General features: G+C 43.8%; 3 protein-coding genes and 1 long non-coding RNA gene across 10 annotated transcripts in view; 3 read left to right on the top strand and 1 right to left on the bottom strand.

Moving 5' to 3' along the window:
* Positions 1-1,714: 1,714 nt before the first annotated feature.
* Positions 1,715-3,848, top strand: LOC117751758 (carbohydrate sulfotransferase 12-like). 2 transcript variants are annotated; one of them, XM_034568653.1, is made up of 5 exons: positions 1,715-1,819; positions 2,198-2,373; positions 2,475-2,618; positions 2,748-3,055; positions 3,149-3,848. In XM_034568653.1, exons 1-5 carry the CDS (start codon positions 1,720-1,722, stop codon positions 3,387-3,389), a joined length of 969 nt encoding a protein of 322 aa, XP_034424544.1. In that variant the 5' UTR covers positions 1,715-1,719; the 3' UTR covers positions 3,390-3,848. The 2 variants fall into 2 exon arrangements, with proteins under 2 accessions (XP_034424544.1, XP_034424542.1); XM_034568651.1 differs by lacking the exon at positions 1,715-1,819 and having other exon boundaries at positions 2,076-2,373; positions 2,748-2,906; positions 2,940-3,055.
* Positions 3,849-8,855: 5,007 nt separating this feature from the next.
* Positions 8,856-13,543, top strand: LOC117751756 (carbohydrate sulfotransferase 12-like). Of its 4 annotated transcripts, none has more exons than XM_034568649.1 (6): positions 8,856-8,974; positions 11,892-12,067; positions 12,166-12,309; positions 12,439-12,597; positions 12,631-12,746; positions 12,840-13,543. In XM_034568649.1, exons 1-6 carry the CDS (start codon positions 8,875-8,877, stop codon positions 13,078-13,080), a joined length of 936 nt encoding a protein of 311 aa, XP_034424540.1. In that variant the 5' UTR covers positions 8,856-8,874; the 3' UTR covers positions 13,081-13,543. The 4 variants fall into 4 exon arrangements, with proteins under 4 accessions (XP_034424540.1, XP_034424538.1, XP_034424539.1 ...); XM_034568648.1 differs by adding an exon at positions 11,476-11,526 and having other exon boundaries at positions 8,868-8,920; positions 12,439-12,746; XM_034568647.1 differs by having other exon boundaries at positions 12,439-12,746.
* Positions 10,090-11,004, top strand: LOC117751760. The gene is made up of 2 exons (XR_004611913.1): positions 10,090-10,210; positions 10,304-11,004. It is a non-coding gene; the product is annotated as an uncharacterized LOC117751760 (long non-coding RNA).
* Positions 13,544-15,562: 2,019 nt separating the features above from the next.
* The window catches only part of sema4f (sema domain, immunoglobulin domain (Ig), transmembrane domain (TM) and short cytoplasmic domain, (semaphorin) 4F), a 46,825-nt gene continuing 40,595 nt past the window's right edge, over positions 15,563-21,792 (bottom strand). For 2 of the 3 annotated variants that reach the window (XM_034568733.1, XM_034568732.1), the window contains 12 exons: positions 20,382-20,480; positions 19,960-20,071; positions 19,720-19,839; positions 19,431-19,585; positions 19,165-19,346; positions 18,841-18,973; positions 18,534-18,741; positions 18,278-18,387; positions 18,039-18,190; positions 17,580-17,635; positions 17,243-17,433; positions 15,563-17,118 (listed from right to left, as the gene is read on the bottom strand). In XM_034568733.1, coding sequence (XP_034424624.1) covers positions 16,396-17,118; positions 17,243-17,433; positions 17,580-17,635; positions 18,039-18,190; positions 18,278-18,387; positions 18,534-18,741; positions 18,841-18,973; positions 19,165-19,346; positions 19,431-19,585; positions 19,720-19,839; positions 19,960-20,071; positions 20,382-20,480 — 2,241 coding nt within the window. In that variant the 3' untranslated portion in view covers positions 15,563-16,395. The remainder of the gene's footprint in view (positions 17,119-17,242; positions 17,434-17,579; positions 17,636-18,038; positions 18,191-18,277; positions 18,388-18,533; positions 18,742-18,840; positions 18,974-19,164; positions 19,347-19,430; positions 19,586-19,719; positions 19,840-19,959; positions 20,072-20,381; positions 20,481-21,792) is intronic. The other variant, XM_034568734.1, reaches the window with a different exon arrangement.

The raw sequence follows: 21,792 nt of genomic DNA on the forward strand, positions 1-21,792 counted from the left end.
CAGTTCCTTCACAGATGTTCAGAGGATGCTTTCCTTTTTTATGTTCCTGATTCACACCCACATGTCTCACTGTCAAAACACAAAAATGATGAATGGCAAGACTTGGGACCGTGGATAAAAAAATGTGTCAATGCTGACGTTTGGGAAAAAACATCAGATCCTGTGGTTCAGTATAATCCATTTTTGAAAGTGTATAGAAAACGATTTACATCTGTTGTTCACACATTCAGAACTGTTCAACTGGACCCAGACAGACACACAGACACCCAATATGCACATGCATATTTACATGATACAAACAACATTTCAGAAACACACCCAGCTCTAAAAGATGTCCCTAAGACACTTTGGGCTCAAGGCAATCATGATGTGGGTTTAATTCGAAACATGAAACCTGTAGTCATCAAACCAAAATCTGACTACAGACCACATCAATCACAATATCCACTAAGACAGGAAGCCATCGATGGTATTACGCCAGTTTTCAACTCTCTATTGAAGGCAGGTGTAATTGTTCCTTGCAAGGATTCACCGGTGCGCACTCCGATTTTTCCGGTAAAGAAAGTTTGTGATGAATCACAACCTGATGAGTGGCGATTTGTTCAAGATTTGAAAGCTGTCAATGCCGCAGTACAACAGCGCGCTCCGTCGGTTCCAAATCCTTATACAATCCTTTCCCAAGTTCCGCCGGATAGTAAATGGTTCTCTGTCGTTGATCTGGCAAATGCATTCTTCAGCGTTCGAATTGATAAAGACAGCCAATACTGGTTTGCATTTGAGTTCAACAGAGAAAGTTATACATTCACACGCCTGTGTCAGGGCTATTGTGAATCACCGACCATTTACAACCAGGCACTAAAAGAAAGCTTGAGCTCATTAGAGATAACACCAGCAAGTGCACTTTTACAATATGTTGACGATTTAATGAGTTGTGCTCCAACTAAAGAACAACGTGAAAATGATACTGTGGCTCTCTTAAAACATTTAGCTGCAGAAGGCCACAAAGCAAGCCTGAAAAAATTGCAGTTTGTAAAAGAACAAGTTTCATTTTTAGGGCATGTGATCACAGCAGAGGGCAAATCCCTCCCCCCTAAGAGAGTATTAGCAATTCAAAATATTCCAAAACCTGTCACAAAGAAACAAGTGATGTCATTCCTGGGAATGTGCTCTTATTGCAGATCATTTATTCCTAACTATGCTGTCCTCGAGGAGCCCCTCAGCGCAATCGCACACGGGCAAGGCTTACAAGCATATAGTATAGTCATATGGACTGATGACACAGATAAAGCTTTCACTGACTTGAAACTGACCCTACAAACGACCCCGACTTCAGGACTACCGAACCCTGACCGACCTTTCACACACTTGGCTTCGATATCATGCTATTCTATTGGAAATGCCTAACATCACTGTGAAAAGATGTAATGTTCTTAACCCAGCTACTCTTCTTCCAACAGAAGGAGATGGTGAACAACACAACTGTGTAGGAAGAATAACTGGTTTGTTCCCCCAGACCAGATTTACAGGAAACACCATTGCAGAATCCAGACTTTGAACTGTTTGTGGATGGATCAGCATCTCGCAGGTCAGACACGGGAGCAAATTAAGGTTGGTTTCTCTGTGGTAACAGCACATGATACATTGATTGCACGACCTGCACGACCATAAACCTCTGTTTATGACACAAATGTATTTACAACACTTTCAGAACCCGCTGCCATGGCACTATCCAGAGGACTCCTGCAGTCCCTCGGATTTCTTGGATCGATTTTTCTCATCATGTCCTTTTACAGATGGAACATGTTTGAGCGAAAAAGAGGTAAAATGTGTGTGTGTTAGTTTCTCACTGTTCCTGCTGCATCCTGCTCTTGGTTTAAAATGCATTTGCTTCTTTCTATTCATTGTTTGCATTTTGTGCTCCACTGCCTATGCAATGGGTATTAGTACATGGACTGGTAGATGGTGGACATGTGACCTCAGCTCTGATTACTTTTGGATTATCATGTATTACATTGAATGTAACACAGATCATTTCTTTACCTGACTGAGGCTTTGACAAAGAGAGATGTTTGCCCTCTGGCTTGGTTTTGGCCGCACCTCTTTTCTCTTTGTGTAAGAATTCCAAGCTAAAGCTGAATTATTTTAGCACTAAACACTTTGGATGACTGAATGTATCTTCTGCTTCATCTTATCACAGCAGAGAGGATGCATAACTTACAGGAAGTGAGAAAACAGCTGCTAAAAGAAAACTGTAAATATGACAAAGAGGCCACTTCTGAGGGGAAACAAAGTTTCGAAGACATAAGTGACAGCGAGATGAAGCACCTCATTGTGGATGACAAGCACGGCATCATCTACTGTTACATTCCCAAGGTGACACTAGTGTGAACACACAGCTCACAAGATTGTTTAGGAACATACTTTATAGCTTAATGCCCCGCTGGCTGTATACTCTGTCTTTTTCTTATCTACAGGTTGCATGTACCAACTGGAAGAGGGTGATGTTTGTACTGAAACAGGGGGAGCCATATCAGGACCCTAGTCCCATATCTAGAGACCTGGCTCATGTCCCTGGCGGGTTCACTCTTTTAAACAGCTTCCCAAGAATAGAGATAAAGGTGAGTCCATATAGTGACCTCAGAAGTGTCCTTAAACTTACAAACCAAAGGTTTGTCTCAGTATGAGTTGATTCACTTACAACACAGTTAGTATGACAGTGTTCATGTGTATTGTATTTTTAACGACAGGCAAGGCTGAAGCACTACACCAAGTTCCTGTTTGTACGGGACCCGTTCGTCCGTCTCACCTCCGCCTACCGAGACAAATTCGAGAAAGGCAGCAACATCTACTTTGACAACTTCACCCGAGAGATCCTGCGTCTCTACGGCAACCAGCCTAATCCACCACAGACGATGGCCGAGGCGTCAGCATCAGGCGGGCACATTTCATTTTACAACTTTATTCAATACCTGCTGGACCCACAGACAGAGAGGGAACTGCCCTTTGAACCTCACTGGAGGCAGATGCACCGTCTTTGCCACCCCTGCCTCATACAGTAAGGACATTTTGAATGCTACAAAGATCCTGTCCTCTGCGTTGTTGATGGAAATTTACCTAAAGGTTGATACTGGTTGTTTTTTTGTCTCAGGTATGATTTCATTGGCCATCAGGAGACTCTACAGGAGGATGCTGAACAGCTACTGAACACCTTAAAGCTGCAGAACGACATTAAGTTCCCTCCTTCCTATGACAACATTACAGCTCCTGAGTCTTTGTCAGGCTGGTTCAGAACAGTGCCTCTAGTGGAAAGGAGGAAGCTGTACAAGCTCTATGAGACTGACTTTAGGCTTTTTGGCTACAGAAAGCCAGATGAATTGCTTGATGGTTGAGAGGAAGTCATGAGAACTTCACTCCGCTCTATGAAACCAATAAGCACAGAAACCACAGCATTCACTGCTCAGCCAAGAGCAAACAATGTTTTTTTGCATGAAGCGACAACCATTCAATAAAAGTAACTTAATAAAAGAAGCAAAACAAAAGAGTATTTAATTAAAGAAAAATAGAGAGTTGCAGAGAAAATCTTTCCCAGCTAGAGAAGAACAGAGCTGTCAAACCTGGAGTGTATCAGGAGGTCTGACCGCAAACATACAAAGAGAATACATCATAACATACAGTCATCTGTATAATAGTTCTGTGAGTAACTGATGGTGAAATGTTCGCTCTGCATGAAGTGAAAACCTCTTTTCTCAGGACATGTAATTCTGTTTTAGACAGGAATCTTAACTAGGCGCACAGAGTATAGTACAGTCTGTGTATCTTCTACTATAAATAAAGTTGGTTGAAAGAAAACACTGAGTGTGAGTGGAGTCAGATTTTCTCTGAACCGTGGTTCTCCTTTCCTAACTCCTTTCCTAACTCCTTATGGCTTCTCCCTCACAGCTGTCCTTGACCTTGTGACGTTTCCCCATCGGGGTCAAGGAGCAGTGGTTGGGAAAGGAGATTATTTTGACTTTCAAAACCCTGACCGACCTTTCACAAGCCCCTATTAAATACACAAAGACAAATTTGGTGTTTCCAGCCTCTTGTATTTCCAGATTTCCATCACAATTTGGTGTCAGAAGCGGGATCGCACGTCTGGACGCATCTGGACTCGGTGTCTACGGTTGAGTGGCCTTCTTGGGAAAATAGTTTCCAAGCTTAACCTCCCCATTAGGACGGGTGAGATGCAGGGGCCGAGACCCGAGCCCAGATGGTCTAAGCCAGGGGGTCCAGCTCGGCCCGCCGGATGACTTTGCTAAGTGTGAAAATTACAGAAAGACATAAATTGCATTTCTATAAAAGTAGCTGCTATTCCTAATCAGTCCACTGGGGATCGCACTGTATCAGTAAGAGCATGCCATAGACTGTAAAACAAGTAAAGAGTAAGAGTAGCGATTTACACTGAGAACCAGAACTAAACAGCAGTGAATCAGAATGTCTCTTAAGAATATGGAGGTTTATGAGTACAAACGTTTTGTAATTTTTTTAATCGATCCAGTAATTGCTTCAAAAACAGCGTAAATGCGATGTCTGCTCCGGAGGCAGCAGCGCTCGCTGCTCGCTTTGTGACGCGTTTGACCGCGTCACGAAGCGAGGGAATCTGCAGAGGAGAGCCCAGGCAGATAAACAGTGGGCTGATGTCTGAGTTTTTGTTCTTTATGTTTCTAGTTTATTGTAGAAAGACCTTAAAATAGGGTTTATCATCCAAAAACCTTCACCAATGATTTAAACATAGAGAAATATTGTCGTTATGTATGCGTTATTATGCTATGATTTTACTGGTCTGTATGTGGCCCCTTAACTAAAATGAGTTTGACACCCCTGGTCTAAGCGCTGCGATCTATCTGGTTAGAATCTGAGATTTCAAGTGTATTTTTGTTACAGAGAAGTTGGTCTAAGGGGATTGGATCCTCCGACGGGTGAAAGCCCTGTAGATTTTTAACCAAGGTTTAGAAGAAACCTGGAAGGTAGACTGACGAGGTACCTTAAAGAGTTTGTTAAGAACACAACCACAGAAAGGACATAATACTGAGTTGTATTTGCATTGTTGAAACAAGACTCCAAAAGCGCGCTATGTAGAGAACTTCTTTAAGGCACTATGATTCATGTTGGTCAGGCAGGATATTTGAAAGTGTATTAAAAAAAAAAAAAAAGAAGATGAATTTTGAAATTACCAGTAACCAAGTAATTACAAGAGGAAATTACTATTGATTATATTATATAGGGGTATAACATTATTTTGAGGATGTTTATATTACTAAGTTTCCTATTGCTCCTTACGATAGCGTTTTGGAGATTGATTGAAGACTTAAGGTAACTAATACTTAAAATAAAAAAAATATTTACATAGGTAAATGAAAAACGTGAAGATAAAAATAATGGAACTGATCTGAGTAGTCCTAATATGAACTTCATGTGGAGGAACTATGGTGACACAGCACTAAGTCTGATACAAGTGTGAATGAAAGAATGTGGGTTTCCAGCTGGGGGGGTGTTTTAGTATAAGACAGCTAAAACAGCTGAGACTGAAGCTAGAGGAGAAAGAAAAAGTAAGTCAGGCCAGAAAAGTAAATCTTACATTTCAGGCAGATAGGAAGGTATGTGGAATGTGGTTAGAAGAATTGCATCAAAGGGACAGAAAACAAACACTGACAGGGACAGATAATTCCTCACAAGTGTCTCAGTGTCTCAAAATGCAGGTTTCCGACCTCGACTCTTCCCCGCCGAGAAGACGACAACCAGAACAACACCAAGCTCCACCAGAAGCGGATGTTCCACAGGCAGGAGCCCAGGCTCCACAACAACCCCCTCCACCTAATAACATTCCAGATCCGCAACTCCTCTCTTCCCTCGCACCAGACAAGCGGGCAATATGGACTGGGACAAGATCCAGCCCAAATAGCGATGGTTGAAGTGACCTGATGTTGCCAGCCTGTTAAAGGCATCAAGTGGGACTCGGGAAGAGCTTAATAAAAACACATGCAGTTGATGCGAAGAAGATAATTAAACATAGAAAAGAAGAAGAAGAAGAAAAGAGAGACTGATCTGCATAAAGCCTCACTGACAATGTTCAGAGGTTAACATCGCGGACGCAAAAGAAGAGGATTTCACAGAAGAAGGGGAGACGGCATGTGGAATGATGATCGGGACATTTGTTTTCACTGTGGAGAGAAGGGACATTGGGCAAAAAATTGTCCGAAGAAACAGCAACATTACAAGGCTGATTGAACCGAGGCGGGGATGGAGGAGAGGGAGGAACCAGCAACTTTGAACAGAGAACGAGATCGTGAGGAACACTTCACACATCAAGAGGGTGAATGCACCACACCAACACAAACACTTATCATAGAAGTAAAAGATTTTTTAGAAAAGAAAGACAAACTACTGATGGGAACATATGTTAAGTATCAATCAGATGCTTATGTTTATATGCCAACACACTCACTCACAGTGCTAGGGAAAGAGATTATATTCCTTGTAGTTTTAGGAGCAACACCTTCAGTCATCAAGAATGATATGTTTGACACACATCCTAAGATGAGCGGATGATTTGTTAGATCTGTGTTAGATTCAGGAAGCACCGTGGTTGAAAAATTCACGACTCCCTTAATATGAGGTGATATTATAATATAATATAATATGAGGCATCACTGAAAAATTCAAGTGTTCATTTTTGCTATCCTCATGTTGTCCAATTAATATGATGGGAAGTGATGTAATTTGTCTTTTGGGCATTTCTCTCGTTTCCACCCCATCAGGAGTCGTAGTGGTCCGAACGGCTGATCTGGATCCACCACAGATTTACACGTGCATTAAGTGTAATGCTACTTCACTGTTATATGCGTATGAGTGGAAGCTCTGTTCATCTGTTGTCACATCAATCAACACAGATCTAGTGGATAAGGCACATTCAGTCACACTAAGAACAGACACCACGTGTATGCATCCAGAAGATTTACACTGCACTGCACACAAACACAAAGGGAGAGATGCAGATTTTGAAAAAAGGATGGTTTAGAGAAAGTTGTGAAGAAAGTTGTGTGAAAGAGAAGTTAACGCTAAGTTGCATGTTCTGGAATGAACATAGATGTGCTGTTTCTGTAATTTTACTCCAACCAGAAAATAAGTCACCCTCTCAGTTCCTTCACAGATGTTCAGAGGATGCTTTCCTTTTTTATGTTCCTGATTCACACCCACATGTCTCACTGTCAAAACACAAAAATGATGAATGGCAAGACTTGGGACCGTGGATAAAAAAATGTGTCAATGCTGACGTTTGGGAAAAAACATCAGATCCTGTGGTTCAGTATAATCCATTTTTGAAAGTGTATAGAAAACGATTTACATCTGTTGTTCACACATTCAGAACTGTTCAACTGGACCCAGACAGACACACAGACACCCAATATGCACATGCATATTTACATGATACAAACAACATTTCAGAAACACACCCAGCTCTAAAAGATGTCCCTAAGACACTTTGGGCTCAAGGCAATCATGATGTGGGTTTAATTCGAAACATGAAACCTGTAGTCATCAAACCAAAATCTGACTACAGACCACATCAATCACAATATCCACTAAGACAGGAAGCCATCGATGGTATTACGCCAGTTTTCAACTCTCTATTGAAGGCAGGTGTAATTGTTCCTTGCAAGGATTCACCGGTGCGCACTCCGATTTTTCCGGTAAAGAAAGTTTGTGATGAATCACAACCTGATGAGTGGCGATTTGTTCAAGATTTGAAAGCTGTCAATGCCGCAGTACAACAGCGCGCTCCGTCGGTTCCAAATCCTTATACAATCCTTTCCCAAGTTCCGCCGGATAGTAAATGGTTCTCTGTCGTTGATCTGGCAAATGCATTCTTCAGCGTTCGAATTGATAAAGACAGCCAATACTGGTTTGCATTTGAGTTCAACAGAGAAAGTTATACATTCACACGCCTGTGTCAGGGCTATTGTGAATCACCGACCATTTACAACCAGGCACTAAAAGAAAGCTTGAGCTCATTAGAGATAACACCAGCAAGTGCACTTTTACAATATGTTGACGATTTAATGAGTTGTGCTCCAACTAAAGAACAACGTGAAAATGATACTGTGGCTCTCTTAAAACATTTAGCTGCAGAAGGCCACAAAGCAAGCCTGAAAAAATTGCAGTTTGTAAAAGAACAAGTTTCATTTTTAGGGCATGTGATCACAGCAGAGGGCAAATCCCTCCCCCCTAAGAGAGTATTAGCAATTCAAAATATTCCAAAACCTGTCACAAAGAAACAAGTGATGTCATTCCTGGGAATGTGCTCTTATTGCAGATCATTTATTCCTAACTATGCTGTCCTCGAGGAGCCCCTCAGCGCAATCGCACACGGGCAAGGCTTACAAGCATATAGTATAGTCATATGGACTGATGACACAGATAAAGCTTTCACTGACTTGAAACTGACCCTACAAACGACCCCGACTTCAGGACTACCGAACCCTGACCGACCTTTCACACACTTGGCTTCGATATCATGCTATTCTATTGGAAATGCCTAACATCACTGTGAAAAGATGTAATGTTCTTAACCCAGCTACTCTTCTTCCAACAGAAGGAGATGGTGAACAACACAACTGTGTAGGAAGAATAACTGGTTTGTTCCCCCAGACCAGATTTACAGGAAACACCATTGCAGAATCCAGACTTTGAACTGTTTGTGGATGGATCAGCATCTCGCAGGTCAGACACGGGAGCAAATTAAGGTTGGTTTCTCTGTGGTAACAGCACATGATACATTGATTGCACGACCTGCACGACACAAATGTATTTACAACACTTTCAGAACCCGCTGCCATGGCACTATCCAGAGGACTCCTGCAGTCCCTCGGATTTCTTGGATCGATTTTTCTCATCATGTCCTTTTACAGATGGAACATGTTTGAGCGAAAAAGAGGTAAAATGTGTGTGTGTTAGTTTCTCACTGTTCCTGCTGCATCCTGCTCTTGGTTTAAAATGCATTTGCTTCTTTCTATTCATTGTTTGCATTTTGTGCTCCACTGCCTATGAAATGGGTATTAGTACATGGACTGGTAGATGGTGGACATGTGACCTCAGCTCTGATTACTTTTGGATTATCATGTATTACATTGAATGTAACACAGATCATTTCTTTACCTGACTGAGGCTTTGACAAAGAGAGATGTTTGCCCTCTGGCTTGGTTTTGGCCGCACCTCTTTTCTCTTTGTGTAAGAATTCCAAGCTAAAGCTGAATTATTTTAGCACTAAACACTTTGGATGACTGAATGTATCTTCTGCTTCATCTTATCACAGCAGAGAGGATGCATAACTTACAGGAAGTGAGAAAACAGCTGCTAAAAGAAAACTGTAAATATGACAAAGAGGCCACTTCTGAGGGGAAACAAAGTTTCGAAGACATAAGTGACAGCGAGATGAAGCACCTCATTGTGGATGACAAGCACGGCATCATCTACTGTTACATTCCCAAGGTGACACTAGTGTGAACACACAGCTCACAAGATTGTTTAGGAACATACTTTATAGCTTAATGCCCCGCTGGCTGTATACTCTGTCTTTTTCTTATCTACAGGTTGCATGTACCAACTGGAAGAGGGTGATGTTTGTACTGAAACAGGGGGAGCCATATCAGGACCCTAGTCCCATATCTAGAGACCTGGCTCATGTCCCTGGCGGGTTCACTCTTTTAAACAGCTTCCCAAGAATAGAGATAAAGGTGAGTCCATATAGTGACCTCAGAAGTGTCCTTAAACTTACAAACCAAAGGTTTGTCTCAGTATGAGTTGATTCACTTACAACACAGTTAGTATGACAGTGTTCATGTGTATTGTATTTTTAACGACAGGCAAGGCTGAAGCACTACACCAAGTTCCTGTTTGTACGGGACCCGTTCATCCGTCTCACCTCTGCCTACCGAGACAAATTCGAGAAAGGCAGCAACGTCTACTTTGACAACTTCACCCGAGAGATCCTGCGTCTCTACGGCAACCAGCCTAATCCACCACAGACGATGGCCGAGGCGTCAGCATCAGGCGGGCACATTTCATTTTACAACTTTATTCAATACCTGCTGGACCCACAGACAGAGAGGGAACTGCCCTTTGAACCTCACTGGAGGCAGATGCACCGTCTTTGCCACCCCTGCCTCATACAGTAAGGACATTTTGAATGCTACAAAGATCCTGTCCTCTGCGTTGTTGATGGAAATTTACCTAAAGGTTGATACTGGTTGTTTTTTTGTCTCAGGTATGATTTCATTGGCCATCAGGAGACTCTACAGGAGGATGCTGAACAGCTACTGAACACCTTAAAGCTGCAGAACGACATTAAGTTCCCTCCTTCCTATGACAACATTACAGCTCCTGAGTCTTTGTCAGGCTGGTTCAGAACAGTGCCTCTAGTGGAAAGGAGGAAGCTGTACAAGCTCTATGAGACTGACTTTAGGCTTTTTGGCTACAGAAAGCCAGATGAATTGCTTGATGGTTGAGAGGAAGTCACGAGAACTTCACTCCGCTCTATGAAACCAATAAGCACAGAAACCACAGCATTCACTGCTCAGCCAAGAGCAAACAATGTTTTTTTGCATGAAGCGACAACCATTCAATAAAAGTAACTTAATAAAAGAAGCAAAACAAAAGAGTATTTAATTAAAGAAAAATAGAGAGTTGCAGAGAAAATCTTTCCCAGCTAGAGAAGAACAGAGCTGTCAAACCTGGAGTGTATCAGGAGGTCTGACCGCAAACATACAAAGAGAATACATCATAACATACAGTCATCTGTATAATAGTTCTGTGAGTAACTGATGGTGAAATGTTCGCTCTGCATGAAGTGAAAACCTCTTTTCTCAGGACATGTAATTCTGTTTTAGACAGGAATCTTAACTAGGCGCACAGAGTATAGTACAGTCTGTGTATCTTCTACTATAAATAAAGTTGGTTGAAAGAAAACACTGAGTGTGAGTGGAGTCAGATTTTCTCTGAACCGTGGTTCTCCTTTCCTAACTCCTTTCCTAACTCCTTATGGCTTCTCCCTCACAGCTGTCCTTGACCTTGTGACGTTTCCCCATCGGGGTCAAGGAGCAGTGGTTGGGAAAGGAGATTATTTTGATTTTCCGAACGTTCTCCATGTAAGACAGTTCTCTTTTTGTTACAGCTCTCTGCCACCTCTTAAACCAGGGAAAGTACTTAGCCAATGACACTCAGCTGTGCCAATTACCCTCCCTGGCACAGGTGGATGTGCTCTGCTGAGCCACCTCCACAAGTGGCTCTGAATCTTATTCACTCCAGTGTGTTTTTTAAGGTTTTGTTCAGTCGCTGTATTGTCATTGTTTCTGGTTCATTAGCATAGGCTCACTTCTATAAATCCAGCTGCCATGGCACTATGCAGAGAACTCCTGCAGCACCCTGGATTTATTGGATTGATTTTTCTCATGTTTAGTTACGGATGGGACATGTACCAGCAAAACAGAGGTAAAATGTGTGTGTGTTAGTTTCTCATTGTTCCTGCTGCATCCTGCTCTTGGTTTAAAATGCATTGATTACATTTGTTGTTTGCATTTTGTGCTCCACTGCCTATGAAATGGGTATTAGTACATGGACTGGTAGATGGTGGACATGTGATCTCAGCTCTGATTACTTTTGGATTATCATGTATTACATTGAACGTAGCAGTTGATTTTATTTCCTGACTGGGGCTTTGACCGAGACAAATATTTGCCCTCTGGCCCCACTTCTTATCTCCCGAAAAATCCATCCTGAAACAGACTTAAATTAGCACTTAACATTTCAGATGACTGAGAATCTTCACAGATATATTCTGATTCTTCTTATCACAGCTGAGAGGATGCATAATTTACAGGAAATGAGAAAACAGCTGCTAAAAGAAAACTGTAAACATGACAAAGAGGCCACTTCTAAGCGGAAACACGGTTTCGAAGACATAAGTGACAGCGAGCTGAAGCACCTCATTGTGGATGACAAGCACGGCATCATCTACTGTTACATTCCCAAGGTGACACAAACATGAACACACAGCACACAAGATTGTTTAGGAACATACTTTCTTGTTAGCTTAATACTCTGTATACTCTGTCTTTTTCTTATCTACAGGTTGCATGTACCAACTGGAAGAGGGTGATGTTTGTACTGAAACAGGGGGAGCCATATCAGGACCCTAGTTCCATATCTGGTTCGATGGTTCATGTCCCTGGCAAGTTACCTCTTTTAAAAAGCCTCCCAAGAATAGAGATAAAGGTGAGTCCATATAGTGACCTCAGAAGTGTCCTTAAACTTACAAACCAAAAGTTTGTCTCACTATGAGTTGATTCACTTTCAACACAGTTAGTATGACAGTGTTCATGTGTATTGTATTTTTAACGACAGGCAAAGCTGAAGCACTACACCAAGTTCCTGTTTGTACGGGACCCGTTCATCCGTCTCACCTCTGCCTACCGAGACAAATTCGAGAAAGACAACGACTTCTACTATGACACCTTCGCCCGAGACATCCTGCGTCTCTACGGCAACCAGCCTAATCCACCACAGACGATGGCCGAGGCGTCAGCATCAGGCGTGCACATTTCATTTTACAACTTTATTCAATACCTGCTGGACCCACAGACAGAGAGGGAACTGCCCTTTGAACCTCACTGGAGGCAGATGCACCGTCTTTGCCACCCCTGCCTCATACAGTAAGGACATTTTTAATGCTACAAAGATCCTGTCCTCTGCGTTGTTGATGGAAATTTACCTAAAGGTTGATACTGGTTGGTTTTATGTCTCAGGTATGATTTCATTGGCCATCAGGAGACTCTACAGGAGGATGCTGAACAGCTACTGAACACCTTAAAGCTGCAGAACAGCATTAAGTTCCCTGCTTCCTATGACAACATTACAGCTCCTGAGTCTTTGTCAGGCTGGTTCAGAACAGTGCCTCTAGTGGAAAGGAGGAAGCTGTACAAGCTCTATGAGACTGACTTTAGGCTTTTTGGCTACAGAAAGCCAGATGAATTGCTTGATGGTTGAGAGGAAGTCATGAGAACTTCACTCCTCTATTAAACACTCACCGCTCAGCCAACAATAGATTTTACTTGGACTGACAACTATTTAACAAACTGGCTTTGTCACTCAAAAGAATCAAAAGCACTGCAGCTACATCATGGCACTGATCATGCAATAGTAGATATTCATATTCAGTCTATGGTTTACACCCGTCATTATTGACTAACTTCACTTGTTTAGTTAATCGCTCTCACGTGGAGCTCAACAGAATGAGTCACCACTTTTGGCTTCAGGGTGCTGTTGCTCAGCAAAAATTCTGTAGTGTTGTTTTAATGCAACATTTACATGTCAGTAATAAGTAATACAAGTAGAAGCTACTAGTTAGAGCTGATTATAAAATTATATCAGTCATATTGGTAAATAATTGATGACATCAGCAAGTTTCCAAGTTTTTTCTGACTTGGATCTACTTCTAATCCATCCCCACTTCTCAGGACCAAGTCTAGCTCCTCCTTCCCCCTCCTCTGGACGACGTCTAGCTCCTCCACCCCCCTCCTCTGGACCACGTCTAGCTCCTCCACCCCCCTCCTCTGGACCACTTCTAGCTCCTCCATTCCCCTCCTCTGGACCACGTCTAGCTCCTCCATTCCCCTCCTCTGGACCACTTCTAGCTCCTCCACCCACCTTCCTGTAGGCCACTTCTAGCTCCTCCATCCCCTTCCTCTGGACCACTTCTAGCTCCTCCATCCCCTTCCTCTGGACCACTTCTAGCTCCTCCATCCCCCTCCTGTAGGCCACTTCTAGCTCCTCCATCCCCTTCCTCTGGACCACTTCTAGCTCCTCCATCCCCCTCCTGTAGGCCACTTCTAGCTCCTCCATCCCCTTCCTCTGGACCACTTCTAGCTCCTCCATCCCCTTCCTCTGGACCACTTCTAGCTCCTCCATCCCCTTCCTCTGGACCACTTCTAGCTCCTCCATCCCCCTCCTGTAGGCCACTTCTAGCTCCTCCATCCCCTTCCTCTGGACCACTTCTAGCTCCTCCATCCCCTTCCTCTGGACCACTTCTAGCTCCTCCATCCCCTTCCTCTAGGCCACTTCTAGCTCCTCCATCCCCCTCCTCTGGACCGCCTCAAGCTTCTCCATCGCCCCTGGAGACGATGTCTGATGTTGACAACACAACACGGTGCTATTATGCAGGAGAGCAGGGTTCGATTTCAGTGTGAAACTTTAGCTTTTATTTATTTTCTCGCTCTTCCCATTATTACATAGTCTGCGGTTGTCACCAGATACAAATGTATCGCGCATAAGACTTGCATGAAACCTAATCTCGTATTTTTCCATGATGCCACCAGAATGTTCAGCATCGTGTATGTGACAAATGGAGGGACTGGAGTGAGTGAGGACTGTGTGCACCAGTGCTTGTGAACTGTATGTGCAATCATTTCAGATCTGGTAAATAATATAATAAAGTCTGAGTGATGTTACCTTCTCTGTTCTCCCACACATTTTCATGAACAATGTCGCAAAACCTATCCACCACGTGTCTGTTTGTGCATGAAGTAAACCTTACTTAGAACATTGATCGTATTTGTCTGTAGTACATGGGTGACTCTGTTCATTTTCAATTCAAATACTTGAAACTACAGGCACAGTGAATCCTCTCACTCGAGGAGGCGTTCACGGGAACTTTCTCAGCTGGGAACTATCGTTGACATGACCTATAACACCGTTCTCATCATGTCTGTATGAAGGGACACATCTCATAGCAGTTCAGAATGGACATGTGTAGCTCAATAGCATTAGCTTTGGTGAATTAGACCGATGACTTACAGGTTGTAGGATGCAGGGACACATGTGGACAACTTCACCAAGGCGTGCGCCAGCAGCACTTCCACGTGTCCACGAAAAGACCGCAGTGAGAGCTGGGTCCATTTCTCCGGTCTCTGTTGTACACTGGTGGCTTTTTAAGCTAACGTCCAGTTTTTTTTAATTCGACCAGCAAGTTTAGCGTTAGCATTAGCATTAGCCTGTAGCGGGAGCAGTTCAAGGCGAGCAGGGAAAACCAGACGCACGAAGTCTGCTCGATTAAAAACCTTCTGAAAGCTCCGCAAAAATGTCGAGTGCACAAACTCGTTTCTCTCAGGCATAGATCAACTTCACCGTCATTGAATTTAACTTAGTTTAAAGCTGTGCTGGTTAAAGTTAGTGCTCAGGTGACACCTGTCATATCGCTCAGGTTTTGTTTGTCAACAGGATGGCGTAAAAAAGACGCAACTGATTTACATGGAACTTTGTGGAGGGGTGGGACACGACCAAAGGAAGAAGCCATTCAATTTGGGTATAGATCCACATCAGGAACACATCTACTCATCGACGCGGACAATATCACACACTGTTGAATGGATACTCACACAGATTCAGTTTTGCTCCGTCCAAAAGAAGCACAGGCCAGTTAGTTTGAAATGTTGACGAGATCAGATGGGAACAGTGATACCAGGTAAACAGCAACTTTTGTGTCTTTATTATAAAACAGGACAGAAAAACCCAATACATTTTTATGTTGAAATCCACACACAAGGTGATTGTGGCTCAGTGTCCGTTCTGCAGATTAATTCCACATCCTTGTTGAAAATCATTTGTAACGGTGTAGGTGAACAGTGACATAGCTGGGCAGCTGCAGACTTTCTTGCTGATGGGTGAACTTGAACCTATCATCCACTTGACCTCTGTGGCAGTTTAGGCAGGAACAGCCCCGTCATGGTCCTTTTAGTCTCTGACAGTGACATCTATTTGTCTGAAGCCCAGGAGTGGGCAGTCCGTGGCTCAGCAGTCCTTTGGTGCCTTTGGACCCTCGAAAGATTTGAGTGGTGTGTCAGAGAGAGAAATAGAAACACAGAGAGAGGTGCCGAAAGATGCAACGTGCACTCGTCTGCGGTGCCATTACGAGAAGAGGACGAGAGTGCGAACGACAACACAGACGCTAAGGACAAAGACAATATGGCTTTTGGTCACACACGTGGACATTTTGTCTTTGATTCATTGTGATATCTGAAATGCTCAGTGTCACGCTCACTGTCCTGTCCACAGCTTATATTTACAGTTTTATTTATTTACATCTGATACATTTATGTAGCTGTGACAGTCCATCCCAACACTCGCAGTTCTCTCTATACGTCTCTCATACTCACATATTTTCCTCACGTCTCTGTGGTCTCTCTTCAAGCCACAGCTCCCTTTCAAAGGCATTTGGCAGTAGCCATTTTGCATCCCTCCCAGAAGTACTCAGTTTATTTGGAGGAAGCAAAAATGGTGCAATTATTAATATTTGTTATTTCTTTGTCATATTGAGCTTTCCTCACACTGAGCTAGTGGTGCTGGTAATTTAAACATGGGAAAGCTGGCAAGCTCCTCCTCTAGTCCTTTTATTCCTTCCCCTAAGCCGTCCCCCAGCCCTTCATCCACCTCATCCCCCTCCCCTGACTCCCTCTCTACCACCTTAGGCCTCACTCTCTCCCCCGTCCTTGCGTCCAACATGTCTGCAGCTAGAATTTCGGAGGCAAGCTTCAGCCCACTGCTACTCGTGTTGCAGTTGGTGTACAAGGTATTCCCGTGGCCATTGCTTGGGTTGCTGTGGATCAGGGTCCCGCTGTAGCTGTTACCATGGTGACCACCATTCCCCTGGTTGCTGAGGAGGGTGGTTGACGTGGTTGTGGTCGCAGTCCCGTTTCGTTTCTCCGTTAGCCGGAATCCCTCCGACAGCAAGCTGGCGCTGCTCGGGGACTGCGGAGTGGCAGAGGAGCCGAGTAAGTCCTGCCCCTTCCCCGACGACAGCGAATTATCTGGCAGCTGGTGGCCCTGGCGTCCAATGTTGCGTCGCCGGTTCAAGAAGTACAGGACAAACATACCAAACGCTACACCCGCGCAGAAGAAAAGGATGTAGATAGCCAGGACGTGACGACTACTGGCTGTGGCTACTGTTCCTTCAACATTGGGGCCTTTTAGTGTGAGGTGATAGGCTGCTCTACGACAGGGGGTGTGGTCTCTGATACCCGGTCTCACCTCCTGGAACCAAGACGAAAAGAGAGAGAGTGTGAATTGACCTGTATGCGGAGTGAAAATTTAAGTATAATGAAGCAACAGTTAAAACAAAATAAAGAATTTGCGGTTAATATCAGTACAGTAGTACCTGGCATGTGCAGATGTATTTTCCCAGGCTCTCCTCTGTGACGGTCACGTCCAGGTCAGAGTGATGTTGCCGGGTGTGTCTGTGGAGAGGATGCTCCCAGGTGCAGGGCCTGGGAGTCAGCTGGACGCACGGCAACAGGAGGCGCAGGCCGATGGAAACTTGCAGCTCCCTGGTGGACGGAGAGCAATGCCCTGGAGGAGAGAGAGCAAGCGGCGAGACAGCAGATAGGTGAATAACAGGAGACGGGGGTATATGATACTTGTTTTAAATTGATGATTAACTTAATTTACATAGTGTGTGATCGCCACATTAAAAAGTAACAGTGGAGTGCACGTACCCTCCTTTAAATCACATTTCCTCAAGGCATCCTCAACCGAATCACCTGGACCAGGCCTGGACACACACACAAAATGTAGTCAAACTTTTGTATCAAATGTTTTAGTAGGATCAGAAGTCTTTCCTTTGCATTTAAAAACACATCCTCAAATAATAATAATAATCTATTAATGATGTATCAAGTGTGATATGATTAGTGATGGTTGTATCTCTTTTTTTCTGGTATCTACTCAACATCATCATTAGACGTTTTACTTCGGCTCTGCTCACTGGTTATTTCAGTTTTTTTACAAAAAATGACTTTAGTGTTTTCACTATAAAACTAAATGAACATGCTGATCAGAAATATAGCTAAATTTTTACACTAAACTAAGCTTTTCTAAATCAATACAGTTCCTGCCTGCTTGTGATTTTCATTCCTGTAAGTCTTCCAGTTCTCTGTGTAGAGAGTAGTACTCACGTTGCTGCCGTGCTCCTGCAGGCCGCTTCCTCCTCGCTCCACACACAGCCCAGTCCTCTGGCTCTGGCACACAGCTCACAGTTGGGATACAGAGCGCAGCCTTCAGCCTGGACACGAGCCAGAGACAGAGGGCTGCCCACCAGAGCCTGGCCCTGGAAACACAAGATGGAAGCTGATATGTCCTGGCACTGCAGGTGACTATGTGTGTGAAGGGGGTGTACGGCAGCATGTAGTCTTACCTTGTGTAGTAATATATTGTTGACAGGTTCATATGAGGCGAACAGAGGAATCTCCTGCAGAAGGGTGGTATTCTGGCCCACTACCTCCACCTGGTGGAGCTCCCCACGGTCTGCAACATACACGATCGCATGGTGAACTTTTACATCTCATCTTTTACCAAACTATTTCAACACTTTTTTTGTGATTAATTCCCAAAGTATTAAATATGTCTAGAAAGATGCTGTTAGCGACATGTATGTCCTTATATCTCCTCACCTGTTCCGAGGTGCAGCACCACTCCTATTGGCTCTGCTCCTATCTGGGTTACAGCCAGCTTGGTGTATCTTGTCCCCTTGCGGACCAGCAGGGGTGCTGCGGTAACGCTGTTCTCCATCAGAGGGTGGTCCCTCACGAATGTCAGCACCTTGTCTGGGAGATTTAGGGATGACCCCAATCCTTCGGCCTTTAAGGCGTTATTTAAACACTAGAAAAGTGTGGAGGGGAGAAGAAATACATTAGGGACGTTGAAGGAGGCATTGTAGAAGAGATTGATAGAAAGATATGGGGTAGTAAAGCTCAGTACCTGGCCAGGCCGCGGTGTGGGGACAGGATTCCAGCCCTCACCGGTCTTCTTCAGCTCTTTAAAGGGGCCGTCCATCACTTTGATGATGTCAGACAAGCTGAAAACACACACTGCTGACAGCTCCTCACGTTCCCTGTGCAAAAAAAAGTAATATTAAGAGTTAATTTCTCATGATGTCAAATATAAAAAGGACCAACATTCAGGGAAAAAGCCTATTCCATTTCTTACTTAGAGTTAAAGGAGAAAAATGATTCCCAAAATGATTTCTTCTTTCCAAGACTGTCAAAAAAACATGTGCAAGGTTCTGCTTGTTCCTCATCTTACCACTGGGAGGTGAAGAGTCCGTAGAAGTGCGTGCTGCTGGGGTCGCCTGGTGTGTGCTGCATGGTGAAAACATCGGTCAGGATGTTGTAGCGCTGATCGCTGGGTTTGTCCTCACACACGAGCTGGGCCTTAAGGAAGGTGGTCCAACGTCGCTGCAGAGTCTTCATCCCTCCCACATCAGACTAAGGGAGAAAGAGACGTCAGGTGGGAATATAATCAGAGCAAATAACGGAAAGATAAATCAGTCTATCAAGACGTTGGGTTACCTTGCAGACTCGTGCCACCCTGGGGACCTTGACTTTGGTGTAGAGGTCGTATTCTTTGGCTACCTCAGTGAAGAAGAAGTAGATTTTGTCGTCATCGCCGGTCGGGTTGCTGGCTGCGGACTCTTCTATGAAGGCTGAGCTCACAAACTCTGGGTCTAAAACACACAAACACACATTCGTCTTATTCCTGTGGGAAAGTATGATTAAGAATATGCCAAAAGGGTGTTTGTGTTGGAGTGTCAGCACGTGCGGATATGGGGGTGTGTGAAAGTGTGCATGCGTGTCTCACCACTAAGCCAGTTGATGGATTGTTCGGTTCGGATGCGCTGATGCTCTGGGCCTGTTGCCCTGGAGATGTCAAACAGCGTTCCCAGGAAGTTACTGGTGGCTGCTGTGTATAGGGTACCACCTGGAGACACACAAACAGCAAGAAGCAAGTTTTAACTGGTGCATGTCGAAATGCAATAGTAGCCTAACAATAAAACCCTTGGCTGACAACTGATAACAAACAAGCAGTCGTGGGACTTACCTGCCATAACAGCTGTGTAGTGCTGACTGGGCTCAAAGGGACACTTGCCCTTCCCCGTCTCCATCTTCAATTCTCCATCATTATTTTTCTCCAGGGTGAAGGAGGGAAGCTCCTTTAGGACGACAGGGAAAGAGAAGGACAAATAAGAGTGTGCGAGTAGATTAACAAATAAAGAATTATTCACATTATCAATTTTCTAGATTAATTAGAGTGAAAAACTAAATCTTTCTTGCACTCTTATCTATAAAGCTATTGTGACTTTTAGTGCTCAAAGTACCTGCTGGAAAATGTCACTTGCAGCAAAACATTTAAAAGCTTATAGGGGTTGATTGTAGGTGCATGTGCGCGCACGCACGCACGCACGCACGCGCACACACACACACACACACACACCACACACACACACACACACACACACTAACCAGAAAGGCACACTGGGGTTCGAAGGCATGGGTGCCACACACGTAGATGCGTCCCTCTTCCAGAAACTCCATTAGGCGGATGTAATTATGGCAGTCCACCTGCAGGGGGACACAAAGACCCAGAAATAAGCAAAAGCTTACATCCAATGTAAAACTATTATAAAATGTTTCATGACTATGTAAAGATAAAATGATGTATGTATTATTAAACATACGATGACAAATTCATAAAAAAAATTAAGATAAATGATATTTTAACTACAGTTATTTACAAAAACTCAGAAGATAATGATGTATATGCATATCTTCATATTTCTTGTTGGCTATGACTGTTTAAGGAAACCAGATTAGTGTTAATCTAAATCGAGTTCTTTTATAAAGAAGATTTTTAGTTTTAGAACTAGAATCGTGTGTTTTCAGCCATAAACCAAAGTGCTTCAAATCAGCCACACTGAGATTATGGGGAAAAGTCGAAGAAGACTCTGCGAACGGCTGGAGAAGCAATGATTCTGATCGGAAATTGGAGACCCCCACTGCTGGTAGAGATACTTGAGACCTCAACTGGTGTCAGCAGAGACCCCACCTTACTAACTCACACACACACACACACACACACACACACACACAGGCATGAAATCTGAAACCTAAATCTACTCCTTTTCATGTATCAATAAAAAAACACACCTCTGTTCTCCTCGCTCACTTTTCTTCAAGATTCTCTTTACAAACAAATATGTCTGCAGCTGTTATGGAAACACAGCCTACCCAGTTACCATGAAGCCATGACACAGGCAACTTTTTCGGTGTGTGCGCGAGTCTCTGCTTGCCATCCTGGATGAGCTCCACGCCTGAGTCACCTCCTCCCCAGGGACCTGATTCTCTCTGATGCCCAGATCATGTCACCCAAATCAGCACCCGCCACTGCCACACACACACACACACACACACACGCCAGCCCTCGCTGCGGTATCAGCTTCATGTGAGACGGCGGACACAGAGCCAGGGAGAAAAGAAAGAACGCTCAGGCTGCTAACAATGGGATCAGCTTGGGGATTAGCTATTTCATTGGCCCATATTAACCTCATTCTTGTTAATAAGTTTCATTCACAATCTGGCATAGGGTGGGTCCAATGGCTCTATTCTATTTGATTCTATTCAATTTTATTCTACTTTCAATTATAATTGGGTCTAATTAGTCTAAAAGCTTCTATGGCTTCATTGCTCATTGCTCACAGTAGAAAGTCAATGAGTGCCACAACAGATGCTAAAAGAGAGCCTTATTGCAATAATTACAGGAAATTAAAGTGTGAGTGGGAATTTTCCTTTATCTCCTGCGCTACTCCAGGGGTGGAGAATATTCTGCCTCTGGGCTGTGTACAATTCCTGAATAAAATAAACATCCAGAGATCCA

The sequence above is a fragment of the Hippoglossus hippoglossus genome, chromosome 18 (genome assembly GCF_009819705.1).
Source record: "Hippoglossus hippoglossus isolate fHipHip1 chromosome 18, fHipHip1.pri, whole genome shotgun sequence".
Classification (NCBI taxonomy): domain Eukaryota; kingdom Metazoa; phylum Chordata; class Actinopteri; order Pleuronectiformes; family Pleuronectidae; genus Hippoglossus; species Hippoglossus hippoglossus.